General features: G+C 59.6%; 1 protein-coding gene across 2 annotated transcripts; it reads left to right on the forward strand.

The window, feature by feature from the left end:
• The first annotated feature begins 350 nt into the window (after positions 1-350).
• KLHL30 (kelch like family member 30) lies at positions 351-12,214 on the forward strand. Of its 2 annotated transcripts, none has more exons than XM_019740952.2 (8): positions 351-456; positions 2,343-3,156; positions 4,480-4,615; positions 6,500-6,586; positions 7,124-7,279; positions 8,530-8,718; positions 9,600-9,745; positions 11,265-12,214. In XM_019740952.2, exons 2-8 carry the CDS (start codon positions 2,383-2,385, stop codon positions 11,514-11,516), a joined length of 1,740 nt encoding a protein of 579 aa, XP_019596511.1. In that variant the 5' UTR covers positions 351-456; positions 2,343-2,382; the 3' UTR covers positions 11,517-12,214. The 2 variants fall into 2 exon arrangements, with proteins under 2 accessions (XP_019596511.1, XP_074171984.1); XM_074315883.1 differs by having other exon boundaries at positions 2,343-2,949.
• The last annotated feature ends 5,951 nt before the right edge of the window (positions 12,215-18,165 follow it).

Consider the following 18,165-nt stretch of genomic DNA (forward strand, 5'->3'; position numbering starts at 1 on the left):
CCTCCTGAGTCCCCAGCACAGGCCATCCCACGGATGAGAAAGCAGATGAGAAGGCAGAAAGGGGGAGCTGCGCCCCACCCCAGTCAGCCCGGTGCCACTGGGAGGGGTGAAGCCCAGATGCGCCCCTGCCCTGGAATGTATCCTGCTATCTGTCCTGGACCCTGGTCCCAGAAGCCTCAGCCTCCCTGCCCCGATGTGGCTGACGTGCACTTTCAGAGCAGACAGTCCAGGAGGAGACACCAGTCTCCTTCCCCCACTGGCCCGTCCCTCACCGCCCTCCCTCCCAGTGCAGACAGAGGCTAAAAATACGATCTGGTTCCCACGTGGCCGCCCAGCCCAGCCCACCCAGCCCAGCCCAGCCCAGCCCAGCAGGCCCGCCATGCCCTCTCAGCTGGCTGGTCAGTCCTGTTCTTCAGCCTGAGTTCTCAGCAACAGGTTCCAGGGCCCAACTCAGAGGTAGGGTCTGGAGGGCTCTGGAGTGGGGGCTGATGAGGGGAGGAGGGGGTTACGGTGGGACAGCCCAGTGGGCTTGGAGATCACAGCGCTGGGCGCTTTGGCGAGAGACCCCTGACCCTGGTCAAGCCCATCAGGGTGGGGAAGGGGCTCAACAGTCATGCTTCCCTCTGTGTTCTAGCTGGAGGGGGGTGGGTGCTGGACCACACCCTGACTACAGCTAGGGCCATGGTATCTGGTCACCAGCCTGAGCTTGATTAAGGCCCTTCCTTTGCTGTCCTGCCCTCTCAGGCCTCCTTGGTCCTGGCCAGGACCCTCCAGAAGCCCCTACCCTGAGCTGGGCCTGCAGGGTGGCAGGTGTCAGCAGACTCCTCTGAGGCCCCACAGGAAGGTGGTTGGGCGCTCCTGCCTTCTGGCCCCTGTCATGGTAGTAGCCGACCAACGGGAATACAGCAATGATGGGAATGCATGGCCTGGGGGCGGCAGCTGGCAGGCTGAGCTCCTGTCCGCCCCTTGGGAGGACAAAGCCGCCATTACCAGCTAGAGGGCCTCCCTAGGAAGGGGTCAGGCAGGGTGGATGCTGGCTGGGGCCCACTGACCGGTCCTGTCCGGGCACAAGCCCAGAAAGGTCCTCAGGCCCCTGGGTGGGCTCCCTGGGTCTGCCCTGCATTGTAGGGTGGAGATGGGCACCAGTGGGGAAGGGGGGTGGTCTTCAGCTCCCACCACTGGAACCGGTATCATAGCCCAGCAAGGCCCCCAACACCTAGCTGCCCATAGGTCACCACTTCTCTTTCCGGGTTTTGTCATTTTGATCGTATTTATTTCACCGAGCATGTTGTCCCCACAGACACCCGGATGGCTCCAGAAGGCGCCCCCTGGTGGACAGACCGTTTCTCTGGGGTGCAGCCTTTTGCTGCTGTGGGGGTCGCTCTGGGTGACTGCCTCCATGCAGACCTTTTATTTCTCCAGGGTGGCTTTCTTAGGGTAAAATATCAGAAATACATAACTAAGTATGCAGGTGGCTAAATAAGCCCAGGAGTGGACTTATTGAATCAGAGGATATGAACACTGGGACGCAAAATCGCTCTCCAGAATGTTTCCCTTGGTTTGTCTTTACCAATTTACACATGGGGATGGGGAACGTGGGGTTCAGGACAGGGTCCCCCCTGAGTCTGGCTCCTCCACCTCCTGCTGTGTGATCTTGGAGAAGTGACTTGCGCCTTTTGTGTCTCAGTTTCCCCACCTGTCAAAGGGACACTAAGAGCACACACCTCACAGGGCTGTCGTGAGGGCTAAGTAGTGACTGTGTGAGCCCCCATGGGACGTGGCCAGGCACACGGGAGCACTGCCAGCGTGAGGTTGTGCCGGGTGTGATCACACAGCCCTTTCACTGCCAGCCTCTCCATCTGCAGATGAGGAAACTGGGAGAGAGAGGGACATGGCTTCCCAAAGGCACCCAGCAGGGCCAGCCAAGGTTCTGTGTGGCCACGGACAGTGAGTCCTCTCACTGTCCAACATTCCCTGTGCCCTGCCCAGCAATGGTGGATCTGGGAGCAGAGGAAGCCAATGGGGGGTCACGGGGATTCCCATGCGCCAGGGCTCTGTTCTGTGGGGCCCAGGGCTTGGGTTCCCCTGCTGGCCCCATCCTGTCCTGATTGCCTGGCCGTGGGTAGGCCTCCCCACCCCCAAGCCTCAGCCTCCCGCTGGAAAGCGAATGACACCAGTGCCTGCCTCACAGGCTACGGGGCTGGGTCAGGGGAGCTGTTAGGTAAAGCGCCTCACACATCACTGATGCCCAGCCAAGGCCTGCTGAGGGGTGGGAAGGATGCAGGTAGATGAGCACACCCCTGCCCGCCCCGCCCGCTGACCCTGCTCCCTTCTCGCCCTAGGGGCTCCTTCCCCAGGGGACTGGCCGGCGGCCCCGGCATCATGGTGCGGAACATGGACGACCTGGACTTCTACCTGCCCTCGCACGCCCAGAACATGCTGGACGGGCTGCTGCAGCTGCGCTCTCAGCCCAAGCTGGCCGACGTCACGCTGCTGGTGGGCGGCCGGGAGCTGCCCTGCCACCGCGGCCTCCTGGCGCTCAGCAGCCCCTACTTCCACGCCATGTTTGCAGGCGACTTTGCTGAGAGCTTCTCGGCGCGTGTGGAGCTGCAGGACTTGGAGGCCGCCGTGGTGGGGCAGCTGGTGGACTTCGTGTACACCGGCCGGCTGACCATCACCCAGGCCAACGTGGAGGCACTGACACGCACGGCCGCGTGCCTCCACTTCCCCGCTGTGCAGAAGGCCTGCGGCCGCTACCTGCAGCAGCAGCTAGACGCCACCAACTGCCTGGGCATCTGTGAGTTTGGGGAGCAGCAGGGGCTCCTGGGCGTGGCTGCCAAGGCCTGGGCCTTCCTGCGGGAGAACTTCGAGGCCGTGGCACAAGAAGACGAGTTCCTGCAGTTGTCCCAAGACCGGCTGGCCACCTGTCTGGCCAGCGACCTGCTGCAGGTACAGCCGGAGCAGAGCCGGCTGGAGGCCCTGCTGCGCTGGGTGCGGCACGACCCACAGGCCCGGGCCTCCCACCTGCCCGAGCTGCTCAGCCTGGTGCAGCTGGATGCCGTGCCCAGGCCCTGCGTGCAGCAGCTGCTGGCCACAGAGCCACTGATCCTGGAGTCAGAGGCATGTCGGGCGGCCCTGTCCCAGGGCCATGATGGCGTGAGTGAGGCGGGGGGGAGGGGTAAGAAGGGACCTCAGAGACTTTACCCGTACGGGGGTGGAGAGTACACCATTCACCCCCAAGTACAGATTGTGCCCTGTGTGTGCCATGCCCAAATGTGAGGGGAAGGGGAACCCAGAAGGGATCATTCTCCATCCCTGTCCTGAATGCCCCCTCCACTCTGTAGGGACAAACCTGGAAATACACCTAAGGTGGCATGAGAAAGGCCAGCTCTGGGCTGGGGGCATCCTTGGAGGGGCGGGCAGTCAGGGAGGACTCTCTGGAGGAGGGAGCATCTGAGCTGGGCTTCAGAGGAGGGATAGGAGCTCAGCAGGAGGGAAGACAATCAGGGAAGCAGGCTCAGCTTGCACACGGGCAAGGAGCACAGGCCGGCATGGCAGCGGCCACCACCTGCCCCTGAGGAAACTGCTCGAGCTTTGATGGGGTGCCATTTCCTATTCAGGCTGGCAGTGGGCCTGGCAGGCAAGACAGGTCCTGATGAAGTGACAGCCCAGGGTGTGGCCGAGACAAGGAGCCAGCAGGTCCACTCACTGCTGGGCAGCCTGCTGAGGGCTTTGCTCCAGAGGACCTCAGGAGCCAAGTCTGGGGACAAAGACATGGCTTAGACCAGGAATGGGTTGCATGGTGGCAACTAACCCCTGTACCGCCAGGCACGCAGGGCCGGCCTGGTGGAGGAGCCGGCTGAGGGCCTTGCCCCGACAGGTAGTCGCCTTGTAATTGCTGGTGGTGGGAGGTTCAGGCATTACGTAGGCCAGAGAGGCAGTGGGACCCCTGTGTCCTGGGAGCTCTGGACAGTGGCTACTCACCAACCAGAGAGGAACCATTCCAGCATTTCCTGCCAGCCAGGCGATCTTAGTTCAGGTTGCTACGTGCCGGCCCAGAGGAGCAGGGCCCCCAGGTACAGGGGGAGGCTTGTGTGGGGACTTGAGGGCAGCATCTGGGGGTCGGTTCCAAAGATGGGTGCAGGAATGCCTTCCAAAGGCCTGTGGTGACTGCTGGGAGGACAGCAGCCCTCATGCTTGGGGCACACAGGGACCTGCCACCCCACCTCTCCCAGTTCTGAGTTTTGCCACTGTCACCACATGGGCACACACAGGCACACACACACTGAAGCTCACTTCACCCACACACATGCACTGACACAGAGGCACGCTTGTCCCTAATTGTCCCACAGCTGCCCTAATTGTCCAGGTCACTACCTGCCTCAGAAAAGGCCACCAAGGCCTGTCAGTGCCCAGGCCCAGGGCGCGGGGAGACAGTGGTCGCCCTGGCTCTCTGACCACAGCTCTCCTGGCCCACAGGCATTGCCCACCCTGCCGCAGGAGCTGGAGGAGGTTCTGGCGGTCGTGGGTGGACGGGCAATGGAGGAGGATGAGGAGGGCGCCGAGGAGCCCGGCCCCCTCCCCGGGAACTTCACCTTCTACAACACCAAAGCCAGTGAGTACTCCCGGTGTCCTGACAGCGGCCACTTGTGTCCACCTTGGAGGTGGAGCGGGCGAGGTGCACAGAGAACAGGGCCTGTCCTGGGTGCGTCTGGGCCTCCGGGCTGCAGGAGGGCCTGGGGGCCACAGCATGGGCAAGGAGGCTTATAGCGAGGGGCATCGTGAGCCCCTCTCCCTCTAGCCACAGGCCTCAGTTTCGTCTTTGAGGCCCTCAGGTCCCAAGTAAAGGGTCCTGTTGCCCAGACTGCACCATGTGGGGTAGAGGGCCTGGACAGTTGCTGCCACTGCCCTGTGTCCTGATGGAACCATGGTCCCAGGCTGGGGAGCAAGCAGTCTGGGGGTGAGAGCTCAGATTCTGAATCGGCCCAAATGGGATTCTAATTCCAAACTTTAAGCAGGTCACTTCACTCCCCTGAGCCTCAGTTTCCTCACCTGTGAAGTGGGCTCCTCACACACTTGAAATGAGGAGCGATCAGGCATGGGGGCAAGGCCTGCCATTTGGATGTGGCTCTCTGGCCTGGGCCCCCTCACAGGGAAATGAGGAAGAGTGAGCAGGCAGTAGGGGTTTTTGGGGGGCCATGTTGACCCCAGGAAGCTCTTCGGACAGCATTGATGCAGGCTGGCTGGAATCCTGGGGCTGCCGGGCAGGTTGCCAGCCACCCCATGGCACCAGTGGCTTTCAGGCTCGGGGCCAGCTGTCCCAGGTCAGAGGCTGACGAGAGGGGATTTGGGGGCTGACGTCAGGAGATGAGCTCGCCCGGCTCCGCCTGGGAACAGCTGTCCCTTGGACCCCACTGGGAGGGTGGCAGGGGGGAATGCTGGCAGACAAAGGCCTGGCGACTTCTGGGCAATCCCCACCGTGGGGAGATACAGACATGAGTCAGGGGGACGCGTAGTTCCTGCATGACAAGGCCTGGCATTCCACGTGTCCAGAAAGCTGCTGTCAACAGTAAACAGTCTTCCCCAGGGCCATCCCCAAGGTGGCGTCTCTCCCACAGCCTTCCAGAAACACCCAGTGTGTCCACTTGTAGGACTTAAGTGTTCCCGCTGCATTCATTGATTTTGACTTTTTTCAAAGCGTTTTCTCATCTCTTGCCTCAGTTCACCTCCTGTAGGTCCATGAAGGGCAGGTCTGACTTTGGGGCAGTTCTGTCTGAAAGGCCACCTTTGGCTGAGCAGTTGCTGTGTGACAGACACTCGTCATCTTATGTGCTCCCCACACCTCCCTGGGAGGTGGGAATTATCCCTATTCAATAGATGAGGAAACTGAGGCTGGGGCTTGTCCAAGGCCACACTGCTGGTGCGTGACAGCTGGGTGTGTGGACCACTCTGCCTGCTGCAGGCCAGCGTCTGGTCCCCTGTGTGCCCGAGTCACGTGAGCACAGAAGGTGCTCAGGATGAATGAACACGTAAGGAATGAGTGAATGAACGATGTTTCTGTTACAACCCACTAGTGACTTGAGATCAGACCCCTTAACCCATCACTCCTCCGACTGAGGTGGGACCAGACCAAAAAGTCCATTCAGGGTCAGTGGGGTCAACTGCAGGGTCAGGGTGAGACCAGCCTCCCGAGCCTGGGTTGCCTCTCAGTTCTCCCTGGGGCAATCCTGTGTCCAGCTTGGGTGCTGGGCTCCGAGGGGCAGCACTGGAGAGGTGGGCGCTGCCAGAAGCCAGGCTTAGCAGCATACGGAGCACCCAGGACCGCTTTGGACCCCGCCCCACTAGGGGTGTCCCCTCACCACTGTGGTAGCTGAGACCCCCACTTTCTCTTCTGCTGATGAGGGGACATCTCTGCACCCAGAGTGGAAGAGGTGCTGAGGGGGAGGGAGTCCCCAGCAGTGAGCTCTGCACGCTGACCCCTCGCCTCTCTCCCTGCCAGAGAGATGGATGGCGCTCCCAGACTTCCCGGACTACCACAAGTGGGGCTTCTCCCTGGCCGTGCTGAACAACAGCGTCTACGTCACAGGTGGGCAGGGCAGGGCTCCCCAAAGAGCCGCGTAGCAGCCCAGCTCCCAAGCAGCCTAGCTGAACGTAACACCCTTCACTTTGTGACAGTTTAGTCAAGACTCTTCCAGAGCTTTCCATGACATTAAAACAAGGAAATTAAAACTCCGCGGGTGCACACAGGGGTTCAGGGAACAGCTCGGTGTATGCTGTCTGACGTGGACCCCAGGTGCCCGCTGCAGCCAGAGCTTCCCCAGACGGATCTGTGTGGCGGGTCTCTGCCTTTTTATAGCTTAGAAGTTGGGGTCCTTGTATGATTTGGTTGGGAAAGAGCTTCCACTGATGGGGCTCTGAAACCACTGCCCTCGTGCCCCTTGCTGGTGGTGCTGCCCAAGTCACACAGCTAGACTGTGCCACCACGGTGCCACCAGTGTCTGGCAGCACGAGGGTGTGGTGTGGCAAGAAAGGAGCAGGACCCTTGGTGCCCACTCCCCACTGGCTGGTGGGCAGAGACCCCAGGCTGCTGGGCACCTGAGTGACAGAACCTTGGTACCCGCAGGTGGCTCACGGGGCACCAAGACGGACACCTGGTCAACCACCCAGGCCTGGTGCTTCCCACTAAAGGAGGCTGCCTGGAAATGTGTGGCTCCCATGCTGAAGGCCCGCACGAACCATGCCAGCGCGGCGCTCAACGGGGAGGTCTACGCTATCGGTGGTAGGGCCACCCTCTCCACCTCCCCCCAGGGCTACATCCTGCTCATCCGAGCCCCCACCACACCTCTTTGCAGACTGGGAGCCTCTCAATCCTGCAACAGTAGCACCCCAGCCCCACGCTGGCCTCAGGGACGACAGGGGTGCTGCTCCCACTGCTGCCCTCGGGAGCTCCCTGTGAGTCTGGGGTGCACAGGAGACATGCCAAGGCCCCTGGCCAGGCTGGGCATCAGAACCACACCTGGGCTATGCCACCTGCTACCTGGACATCATGGAGGGAGGCTCAGGCCCTAGGTAGCCAGCCCCCGGGGATTCTGATGCGCTCCAGAACACAGGACAATGAATCCATCCCCAGAAGGGACCTGTGAGGAGCTGGGGCCCCAGCTGCCAGTGGAGATGCCACTCCTGTTTCAGAGCCTGGAGCTCAGGTCTCAGCGGGGGCTCCTCCTCAGTGAAGTCCCTGGGGTAAGGGGACTCACAGGGGGTCCCTTGCTGTCACCTTTGTCCCTATGGCCCCAGCCTGAGAGCAGAGCAAGAAGCCAGCCCAGGGATGTCATGGTTGGATGACTATTGACAAACAAAATGCATGTGGCACGTGGCTGAGCAAGAGTTTCCTAAGGCCTCTGTGGGTGACAGACTGACCCTAAGGTCACTTCTAAATTGTTCCTTGTCCTGGCCGGCCCCTTTTTTATCAATGACTGCCGTGTTCGGCCCAAGAGCAGAGGACACGCACAGGTCCTGAGCCCAAGGCAACTCGGGGTCCCCTGCATGCCTTCTCACCCCTGGCAGGCCCCCATCATCACCACATCCAGGCTGTACCCGGGGCTGGTACGGGAGCTGCCTACAGCTCTCCCAGGGAAGGACTCCCACCATGTGAGAGGCCTGGGGGGCTGGCCTCCTGGGGGCTCCCACCAACATCCTTCCAATGTACCCTCGGCCCTGAAGAGCTGAGAATGGCTGGGCTTTGTTATGAGGCTCCATCATCCCTGTGCAGTCGGGAATTCCTACGTCCAGGTACTCACCGCCCTCCACACTTCTCGGCGGCGTGGCCTCGGGAAAGCACCCTATCCTCTTAGAACCTCACCTGCCCTCTGAAATGGGGTAACGCACCTGCCTGGCAAGGCCATGCCCTCCATTACCTTCCCCTCTAGGGGCACCTGGGGTGGGTCTTGCCAGCTCTGCAACGTCCAGACCCTGCGTGTCCAGGAGACTTCCCTTGCCCCAGCCCCCTGCAGCCTGACCCCTACCCCACAGGCACCACTCTGGACGTGGTGGAGGTGGAGAGCTATGACCCCTACACAGACACCTGGGCGCCCGTCAGCCCCGCCCTCAAGTACGTCAGCAACTTCTCTGCAGCCGGCTGCCAGGGCCGGCTCTACCTGGTGGGCTCCAGTGCCTGCAAGTACAATGCCCTGGCCCTGCAGTGCTACAACCCGGTCACAGGTGAGGGGACAGCAACATGCAATGTGGGGTCTGGTGGCGAGTGGGTTGGAAGGGAGTGCCGGGGTGGGCCCCAAGGGACAGGGGAGAGTGGCCATCGGCCCCTCTGCAAGGCTACAGTCTCATCTTAGTGAGTGGGAGGGTGGGGTACCGAGGACAGATGGGGCCCAAGGTAACTGAAAGGGTCACCAAAACAGAGCCACAGCCCCAAACCACACTAGAGGGGGACTAGGGGTCAGTGACAGGGAAGCACATCCATGAGTCCAGAAGCTGTCTGGCTGCTGCCGGCCTGGAACCGGCCACATGGGCCAGGAGCAGCGGTGCAGACGCTCACAGCCCAGTAGGCACCAGCTCGGGCTCTGGACTCAGTGCCAGGGTTTGGGCCCTGGCTAGGCTCACTCTGGCTTGGTGGCCCTCCCTGCTTCGTCTCTCAGCCACTGTCTCATCCCCTGAACGGTGGAGATGACAACAGGACCCATTTTGCAGGATGGGTGTGAGGATCCCATGGGAGACCAGCTAGACCCAGGGTCAGGTGGGGCCCCCGGGTTACCAGACCAAGGGGACAGGGCAGGAAGGAGGCAGAGGCCCAGGCCACCCAGTTGGGGTGGGGCGGGTAGGGTGGTGGCCAGGCCAAGGCTTCTGAAGCCTTCATGCCCCTGCCAAGGACCTGAGGACGAGGCTCCGAGGGAGTCCTACCCGAGGCCCCCCCATCCCCCCCATAGGGAGAGTGAGGCTTAGTGAGGTAGGGGCAGTGGGCTCGGGCCTGTGGAAGCCCCACCCCACACTGCAAGGGGCCCACTCCCAGTCTCAGGGAGGTGCTGCCTCAGGTCAGCCCCACCTAACCATCCTGGTGACAGTGAGCCTCTGACTTTGTGTCCCCGCAGAAGCATGGAGCATGATTGCCTCGCCCTTCCTCCCCAAGTACCTGTCCTCGCCACGCTGTGCTGCCCTGCAGGGGGCGCTTTACCTGGTGGGTGACAATACCAAGAAGGTCTACGTGTACGACCCTGGGGCCAACCTGTGGCAAAAGGTAGGCCTCAGCCTCGCCCCCCAGTGTGACCCCCCCCCACCCCCGAGACCCATGACACCACAGAAAACAGATCTGGGGGCACCGGGACATGGGAGTGTGGCCACAGGGGCAGGACAGTGACAGGACAGATGAGGGCACAGAGTCTGGGCCAAGCCTTGTGATGATGGGGAGGCAAGGTCCCGGCCTGCAGGTCTCGGTGGCACTCTGTCCCCAGCACGGGCAGCCTGTGAGCCTTCACAGGGACAGCTGTGGACTAAGAGAGGGCTCTTCCTTCCTGGTGTTGGCCAGGCCCAAGAGGGAGTGAGTCTCCCACCCCCGGGGGCATTCAAGCAGGGGAGAAGATTCCTCAGCTGTGGGTGAGGTGGGAGCAGCCAGCTTCTTGGTGCCCCATTTCCCAGGTCTGCTGCTGCTCTCCTCTTCTGCCACTGGCCCAGGGGAGCAAGCAGGAGGTAGGTATCTCAAGACGCGCCCTAGGGGACACCAGAGCCTTGGCCTTTCTCCTGTTTCTTCTGGAGAAGGAGGAGAGACATTGCCCAGAGCCCATAGTGGCCACAGCAACAGCCAGATGCCCTGGGCCCACCCCACCTGCCTTGAGATTCTCAGTCCCTGGAGACCCTAGGAGGTGGCACTGATCCCTACAGCCACCCAGGAAGGCTGCTGCGCTGGCCAGGCCACAGCAAGACCTCGGTGATCCTGCTGCCCACAGCTGTCCCCTGGCGTCAGCACTCAGCTGACCGGAGGCCTCCGTCAGAGCAACTAAACAGGTGCAGGGTGCACCCTGCCAGGCGAGGCTTTCTTCCTGGGCCCTCTCAGCTAGGCCTCAGCGGGGCCTCCCCGGGCCCACATCCCTGCTCTGGGCAGGGGTCCCAGTCACACAGGGCTCCACTTGCCCTCCCCAGGCCTAGGGGGCGGTCTTCAGGTGGAGCCCACAGACAGACCTCTGCCTCCCGCCGCCCTGGGCTCTTCCAGAAGGTCCCACATCTCTCTCTGGCTTCTGGCAAGCTGCTAACCTTGACCCCGCACCTCTGTTCAGGGCGCTCCTGAGGCCATGGGCCAAGGCTAGGGGTGGCAGACTGAGCGAAAGTCCCATGGGGCAAGTGGCCCCACACATGCATCCGTCAGTGCTGAGACCACCACATCTGTGCCTAGAGGGCAGCTGAGAGTGGGAGGCCGGCCAGACCTCGTCCTGGGAGGCGGCAACAGGCTCAGGCCGCCATGTTCCCCACCTCCTCTGACTCCCCATCTTTCAGAAAGGAGCAAACTTGGACGTAGGAGAGCAAGGGGGCTGGAAATATGGCCCTGAGGTGCGGGTTGGGGAGGGGAGCAGTGGGGTCTCCCCACTAACACAAGAGTCAGAGGGGGAGGAGGAGTGACAGGGAGGCTGGGCTGCGGTCCCAGGTGGCAGGTGTGGGGGTGTGCTGGATGGGACGTCTGGCAGGGCGCTGGCTGTCCTCTCTGCATGTCCCCTGGCCACCACCCTCCGGCTGCCCACAGGAGGCTGACCGCTGACCATTCCCAGGTTCAGTCGCTGCACAGCCTGCACGAGAATGGTTCGCTGGTGCCTCTGGGAGATGCGCTGTACCTGACAGGTGGCCGCTGGCAGGGCATGGATGGCGACTACCACGTGGAGATGGAGGCTTACGACCCTGGGCGCAACACCTGGACCCGCCACGGCGCCCTGCCCCGGCTCTGGCTGTACCATGGGGCTTCTGCCATCTTCCTGGACGTCTCCAAGTGGACACAGCCCTTCAGCCCTGCCCAGGAGCACTGAGCGGCTCCTCGTCACATCTGGAGGCAGAGGCCGGGTGATTCCCCCCATAGGAGGGCCATTCCTGTTTAGTTTTGCTTGTGTGTTCACTCGGGGCCACTAACCCCTCCAGGGCTGGGGCTGGGCTCAGGCCACCAGGGAGCTCAGAGGGACAGTCTTGGTTCCCAAGGCCACCACACAAAGTCTGAGCTGACCAGTGGCAGGGGTGGGACTCTGGATGCCTGCATAGAGGGAGGAGCAGCTCTCCAGCCCTCAGGGGTGTCTGACCTGAGGAAGGGGCCGAGGGGTCCAGGGAAGCACTGTGAGAACTCCCGTGCTCTCCCCATGTTGGCTGTGGGCTGGCCCTGGAGAGAAAGTTGCACAAATGAGGGGTGACACCAAGTGACTCAGGAAGCTGAAGCTGTTGGGGAGGGTAGGCAGCCTGCTTCTGCCTGGCCCACAGCTGTGTGACCAGCAGCTGCCGGCCCCTCTCAGGGCCCCGGGCTCCACGTCCATGGCACACAGACAGCTCAGGTGGGCTGTTGGCATTCCCTGCCCCCAGCCTCTGCATGTTGACACCTTGTTTCCAAAGGTGCTTCTGGGGACAAAGGAGGCCCTGCCCAGCTCATTCTGTGTCACACCCTGGGGAGTGGGGGCAGCACCCCCTAGGCACTGGAAGGAAGGAGGGGGGCATGGGGCCAGGAGAGGGGCTGCGGGGGGTGGGGTGAAGTGGGGGTGGGGAGAGGGGCAGTGAAGTCTCCCGGGAGGGCAAGCAGGAGGGGTGCTCACTGGCCAGGATTTCCTGTTCCTTGGGGGTGGTTTGCTTCCAAACGAAGGCTTTTCATCAGAATGGAAGTCCACAATGGGGGCCCATGGCCGGGGTGGGGGGTCCTGCAAATACTCCCAGAGACGCCTGTTGGGTATACTGGTGGCTTGCTGCCTGGTGGCCTCTTGAGCAAGGGCAGCACGCTGTCGGCTCCTCCTGCCAGCATGTGGCCTAAGTCGGGGAGGCTCGGGCCAGCCCCTGAGACCCCTGAGACCCCGAGTCCCCAAGTTTGACTGGAGTTCCAAGTAGAGCTGGCTCAGGCTCCCGGTGTCTTTTCACTCATCCTGAATGAGGCACTGCGTTTGTCACCAAGGGGACAATGACGGGCTCTCATTGGATGCTAAGTGGCCCTCCCCTTTGTCACTGGCTTTGACACAGGGCTGCAAGTAGGGGTCCTGCACTGACTGGCTGAGGGCCTGGATAGGTCCCGCCTGTCTCCCCTGGACCTGGGTTCCTCTCCAGGGCCCCGGGCTCCTCCTTGAATCCCACCGGGGACCGGACGCACGCCTGGCACCCTGGACCTGAGGAAGCACCCCTGGGCCCCCCGCTTCTGTAGACTAGACCCACTTTGCTCCCAGACCTGACTTCTAACACCCATTTCTTGTGGGAGAATTGAGTTTGCCCCCAAGCTTCAGACAGCGGGGCCTCCTAGGTGTCTACTCCCAAAGGGACACGAGCCCCAGGCCCGAGGACACCTGGGCAGCTGGTGGGTGAAAACAAGGATGAAGGTTTTGGGATCCTTGAATCTTTCTGTATGAAAACCTGACAGGTTTTCCAGATTCCTGATAGTTACTAAAGGTGCTCAGCCAAGTGCTGTTTCAAAACAAAGACTCAGCAGGACAAAATGGACTTGCTTTTTATCACAAATGGGTAGTTGAGAGCATGATGTCCTGGGACAAGGCCTGTTTCTGCTCCTGCACACCCTTGTGGCCAAGGGGGGCAGTTCCCGGGGTGCGGGAGCAACCCCATTCCAGGGCCCGGTCCTCAGCTTGGGGTGTCAAACTGCCCCTCCTCTGATTGTGTGGCACCTGGATCAGGCCAATTATATCTTTCAGGGTCCCTGGAGGAAACAGACAAACCCTCAAATTGAGTAATGGAAGAGGGTTTAATGAAGGGCCATTTCCAAGGTGTGGGCAGGCTGAAGGAATTCAGCAAGAGTTGGTGAGGTTCCCAGAGCAAGCAACAGTGGGAAGTCGAGCTCACCTCTCTGGCCCCGGGGGCAAGGGAAGGGGCAGATGTGAACTCCAGAAAGAGCTGGAGGGAGAGGGCTGCAGAGGAGCCGGGCCTTTGAGAAAGGAACGCAGCCATTGCCACTAGCAAGTGTGACCCAGCAGGGAGGCGGTGGAGGAACATGGACCCAACCTCACTCTGTTTCCTGCCCGCCCCCCACACCATCTCCCATTAGTGCCTCCCCTTTGGCCCAACCCAAATAGAACCAGAGGGAAGACAGGCCATTGACACCGTCCATAGCAGCCAGCCCCAGGGGACCAAGAGCAGGAGGAGAACAGGAGCGTGGACAGGGCACCAGGATGGGCCCACAGAAGCTCCCTGGCATGTCATCAAACACTCAGAGATGCTTGTGTGAAAGGCCACCAATGTGCTGATTCACACAAGGAATGTCCATGCAGTCAGCCAAGCCATCCTCTTCACTTATCAAAGTCCCCAGGAAAACAAGGCCTCTTTAGAAGGTTGGGAGCTGCTATGGACTTCCAGAACAGGTAATGGACAGCCTTGGAACATGTGCAAAGCCCACCAAACTCTCAGGTCCATGGTGGAGGAAAACCACTTCCCCAGTCCCAGAGGGCTCATGTCTGCCGGGTGGGTGCATGCTGTCTTTCCCACAGTGAGTGTTGGGTAAACTGAGACACCCCCCACCAGACCCCAGCCTTCAGTGACCACAGTGCCCTCCATTGCCAGGCCCAGCACCGCCAACTTGGGCTCAGCTCCCTTTGGTTCCCAAGTGAATCAGAGTCTGAGGATGCTCTAGCCACCTCCAGTGGACGTGGGTTTTCCAGGACCTCCCCAACAAGACCCTTTTATTACTGAGCACCTTCCCTGGACTAAGGACAATGATTGCTGGAATCAGGCAGTTGACACTCCCATGAAAATGTTTGTAATTAAAGGGACTGGTCCAATGACAACTCACTATAGCTCATTTAGACCACCATTCCAGTTGGTTGGTCGACCAGTTGGCCCAGTGGAAAGTAGGTATGAGCACAGCAGGTTCTCAGATAACATTGTTTTGTTATAATGTTGATGAGATGCCTGTAGCACTTAACTCTTGGGGTGGACGGATGGCTCCGGTGGTTAGAGCGTGAGCTCTGGGCAAAGGGGCTGCCAGTTCGATTCCCACATGGGCCAGCGAGTTGCGCCCTCCGCGACTAGAATGAAGTCAATGAGCTGCCGCTGAGCTCCCAGGTGGCTCAGTTGGTTGGAGTATGTCCTCTCAACCACAAGGTTGTCAGTTCGACTCCTGCAAGGGATGGTGGGCTGCGCCCCCTGCAACTAACAACGGCGACTGGACCTGGAGGTGGACTGCGCCCTCCACAGCTAAGATGGAAAGGACAACAACTTGACTTGGAAACGTCCCGGAAGTGCACAATGTTCCCCAGTAAAGTCCTGTTCCCCTTCCCCAATAAAATCTTAAAAAAAAAACACCCCAAAAACTTAACTCTTGTTTGTATTAATTAGCCTGTGGTAAAATTGGTTTGTTAGATGTCATTTTGCTTAAAGTTGTAGAACCTGTTGATGATGTTAAGTGAGGACCTACCTTACTGACCTGGAATCTGTCAGTGACTTAATGGGGGGAGAGGTGAGCACAGCCACATACGAGATAAGGACGCCTACTCCTCCAGGGCCAGGTCCTCGTCGTTGGTCCCCAGTGCCCAGCCTAGAGTGTGGCTGTCGTTGCTTCTCCTGAGCGCCCAGCACCAGGCATACAGCAGTGCAGCCAGGCGTGCAGCTGCTTCTGAAGTATGCCATGCACGCCACAAGACCTTCGCGGAGGAAGTAATCAGTCCCTTGTGTGGAATGAACGTGGCAGGAGCCCACATGACGTCCTCAAAACTAATGGACTGTCCCATGGTTTCTTCAGGGCCAAGACCTGGGGTTATTTTGGTCACAGTCACATTTGAGAATGTGATTCTTACCAAAATGGCAAACAGAACTACAAATATCTACCCTTTTGCATTAAACTGAGAGGTGAACTAAAATGTAATTTTTGAAATTAATCTACTGGAAACATGGAAACAATTAGCAAAAAACAACCGAAGAGACCGCCTGGGCGGAAGTGAGAAAGACTGGATTGTGCAGAGCCCTGCCCAGGAGGGGCTGATGACAGACGTGACCCTGCGCCTGGCACCCAGCAGAAACTGAGCAAATGTTCGCTGCATTGAATTGGGCCTGTGGGTTCCTCAGCTGTGGGGGCTGGATCTGGACGAGGTTTCCCTTGGCGGCATCGGGACCTTGGGCCAGTCCCGAGCTGAGCCTCACTGTTCTCATCTGTGCAGTGGGGACATTACCTGACTTGAGAATTAGATGATGTCACATGCTGGGGAGGCTCCAGTAAACAGCAGAGGTTGCCTGTCTGTACACCGGGAGGCCACACAACAAGCCGACTTCAGGCTCCCACTGTTTTTGCGGCAAAGGGAGCTTTCATTCCCATGACTTCATCCGCAAAGGTCCTTCCTCTGGAGGAAGAGAGGAGAGTGGGAACAGCTTGACTGAATCAGGCCTCTGGGAACCCAGGGCTGAGGCCGTGACATGACGGCCCAAGAATGAGGATTAGATTTCAGCCAGCCGTGAAGGCACGTGGGGGAGGCCACCTCGTGCTCCGCCTGAGCCCCCTCTGCGGCCCCTTACTCAGTACCTCCACCCTGGGATCCGTTAACCACCCCCTCCATGCTGCCCCCATGGGCTGCTGCTGGGGGAGGGGCATCCAATGCCATCTGGTGGTTGGCCTGTGTGAGTCTTTGCTAGGCCCCGCCCTCCTTTGATGGATGTGGTTTTTGAAATGTGACCCTAGAAACACTCAGGGAGCCCCACCTGAAGGCCCCCTCTCCTGTCCTGGGCCAGGCTGTGTCATTACCTCAGGACAGTGTTCTAGGAGCTTCACCAGCACCAGAACCGATTTGATTTGGACCCTCTGCAGGGCCTATGACATCACTGGGACTGTTCACTGTTTGGAAAAACAATTGTTTTCACATGGCAACAGCTCCTGATCTCAGCACTGGCCTCATGCGGGCCGGGGCCCCCCACTGTGAGGTGGAAATGGTGTCACATGAACATCGTAAGGATCACATGGGCCCCAAATTGGGTTTCTCTGTCCCCACACATTCCTGGTGTTGCTGAAGGTGGCAGAGCCTGAGCCTCACCTCCTGGGTGCAGGGGGGTGCCCATGGCACCTGGTCCTGAGAGCAGCGTGCCTCATGCCCCTGTGGACAGAATCTGGGCTCTGCGCTGGGGGTGAGCACCACGGTTCCTTCCTCCTGGCCTTGGCCGAGCTTTATGAGCGAGATCCAGACAAGAGCTCAGGGCCACCAGCTGTTATCATGCCTACTTTACAGACCAGCAAACCGCGTTTCAGAGGGGTGATTGCTGAAAGGGCGCAGATGTGCCTCTTCCAAAACCACAAATGACCTTTGCTCCAGATGGCTGTGCAAGAATGAAATTTGCTGAACAAACCCACTGCTGGGTCAGTCCTGGGCTCCGACCATGTGGCCCAAGCCTCTGCCTTCGTAGGTCTAAGGGCACCGCCCTGTGGCGTGGTGCTGGTAGCCCAGCCCAGGGACCCATACTTCTCAGGCAGCCTGGGAGGCAAGCAGCGCCCACCGTGAACTCAGCTCACCCGAGAGCAGGCCCCAAGAGCTCCTGTGCATTAATCCTTGCTCTCTGCAGGGAAACTGAGACTCCAAGGTGCTCTGGGACAGGCCAGCCACCAAGCAGAGACCCTTTCCTCCCACTGTGTTGGCTGCACCCGTGGCATTCCCTCCTCGCCCCCCAGGGGAAGAAAGCTCTGTGGACAAGCCCCTGGGCTCAAGAATGGCCAGGCACACCTGTTTCCCTGGGCTTCCCTCATAACCAGACACCACAGGAAACGCCACACCTGGGATACCTGCTTGCCTTCAGGGAAAAAGCAGGGCCATATTGTCTTCCATAACCTTTGATCTCATCACAGAGCTCAACTCTCACACCATTTGCAACAGGAAGGACCTAATGGGCCCAATGTGTGGCTGTGAAGATGTGACCCAGCTGTGTCCCTGGGCAAGCCAGCCACCTTGCTGAGCCAATCAGTGGGGCCTGTGAGAAGCGGTGGGTGCTGGGTGCAGACCTTCACAGAGCAGCATCGCCTGGGGATGGGAGCCCCCTCTACCAGCCAATCGCACGCAGGTTTCAGCAAAGAGAACAGTCTACCCTCAGCGTCCTATGGTCACAGTCTCCCCAGATGGAGGAAAGTAAACAAAAGGTTAATACTTAACACTGAAGCACACGCCCCAGCACATACAAACATGTCACTATGAAGTTTCACCAGCAGGCTTCCTATCAGACTTTCCTCGTGGGACCAGAAATGAGAAACCACCTGAGAAATCCTTCATTCTTTGAGGGGCTTTCCAGCAACACCTTCCACGGATTTGGAGCGAATGTCCTTATTTGTAACAAAGCTGATGAATGTTTGCAGATGAAATAAGTTCATAGAATGTGTTAAGTGCAAATTCCATAAACCGTGTTTCTCAACCATCTTAGAGATCTACAATTTCTATAGGAGTTTTGATTTTTCATTCTACTAATAATTTTTTTTAATTGTTATAAAGATAAAGACAGAACTTCTTTTTCAGACATCCTCGTAGA

This window comes from Rhinolophus sinicus, linkage group LG01 (assembly GCF_036562045.2).
Source record: "Rhinolophus sinicus isolate RSC01 linkage group LG01, ASM3656204v1, whole genome shotgun sequence".
Lineage (NCBI taxonomy): Eukaryota > Metazoa > Chordata > Mammalia > Chiroptera > Rhinolophidae > Rhinolophus > Rhinolophus sinicus.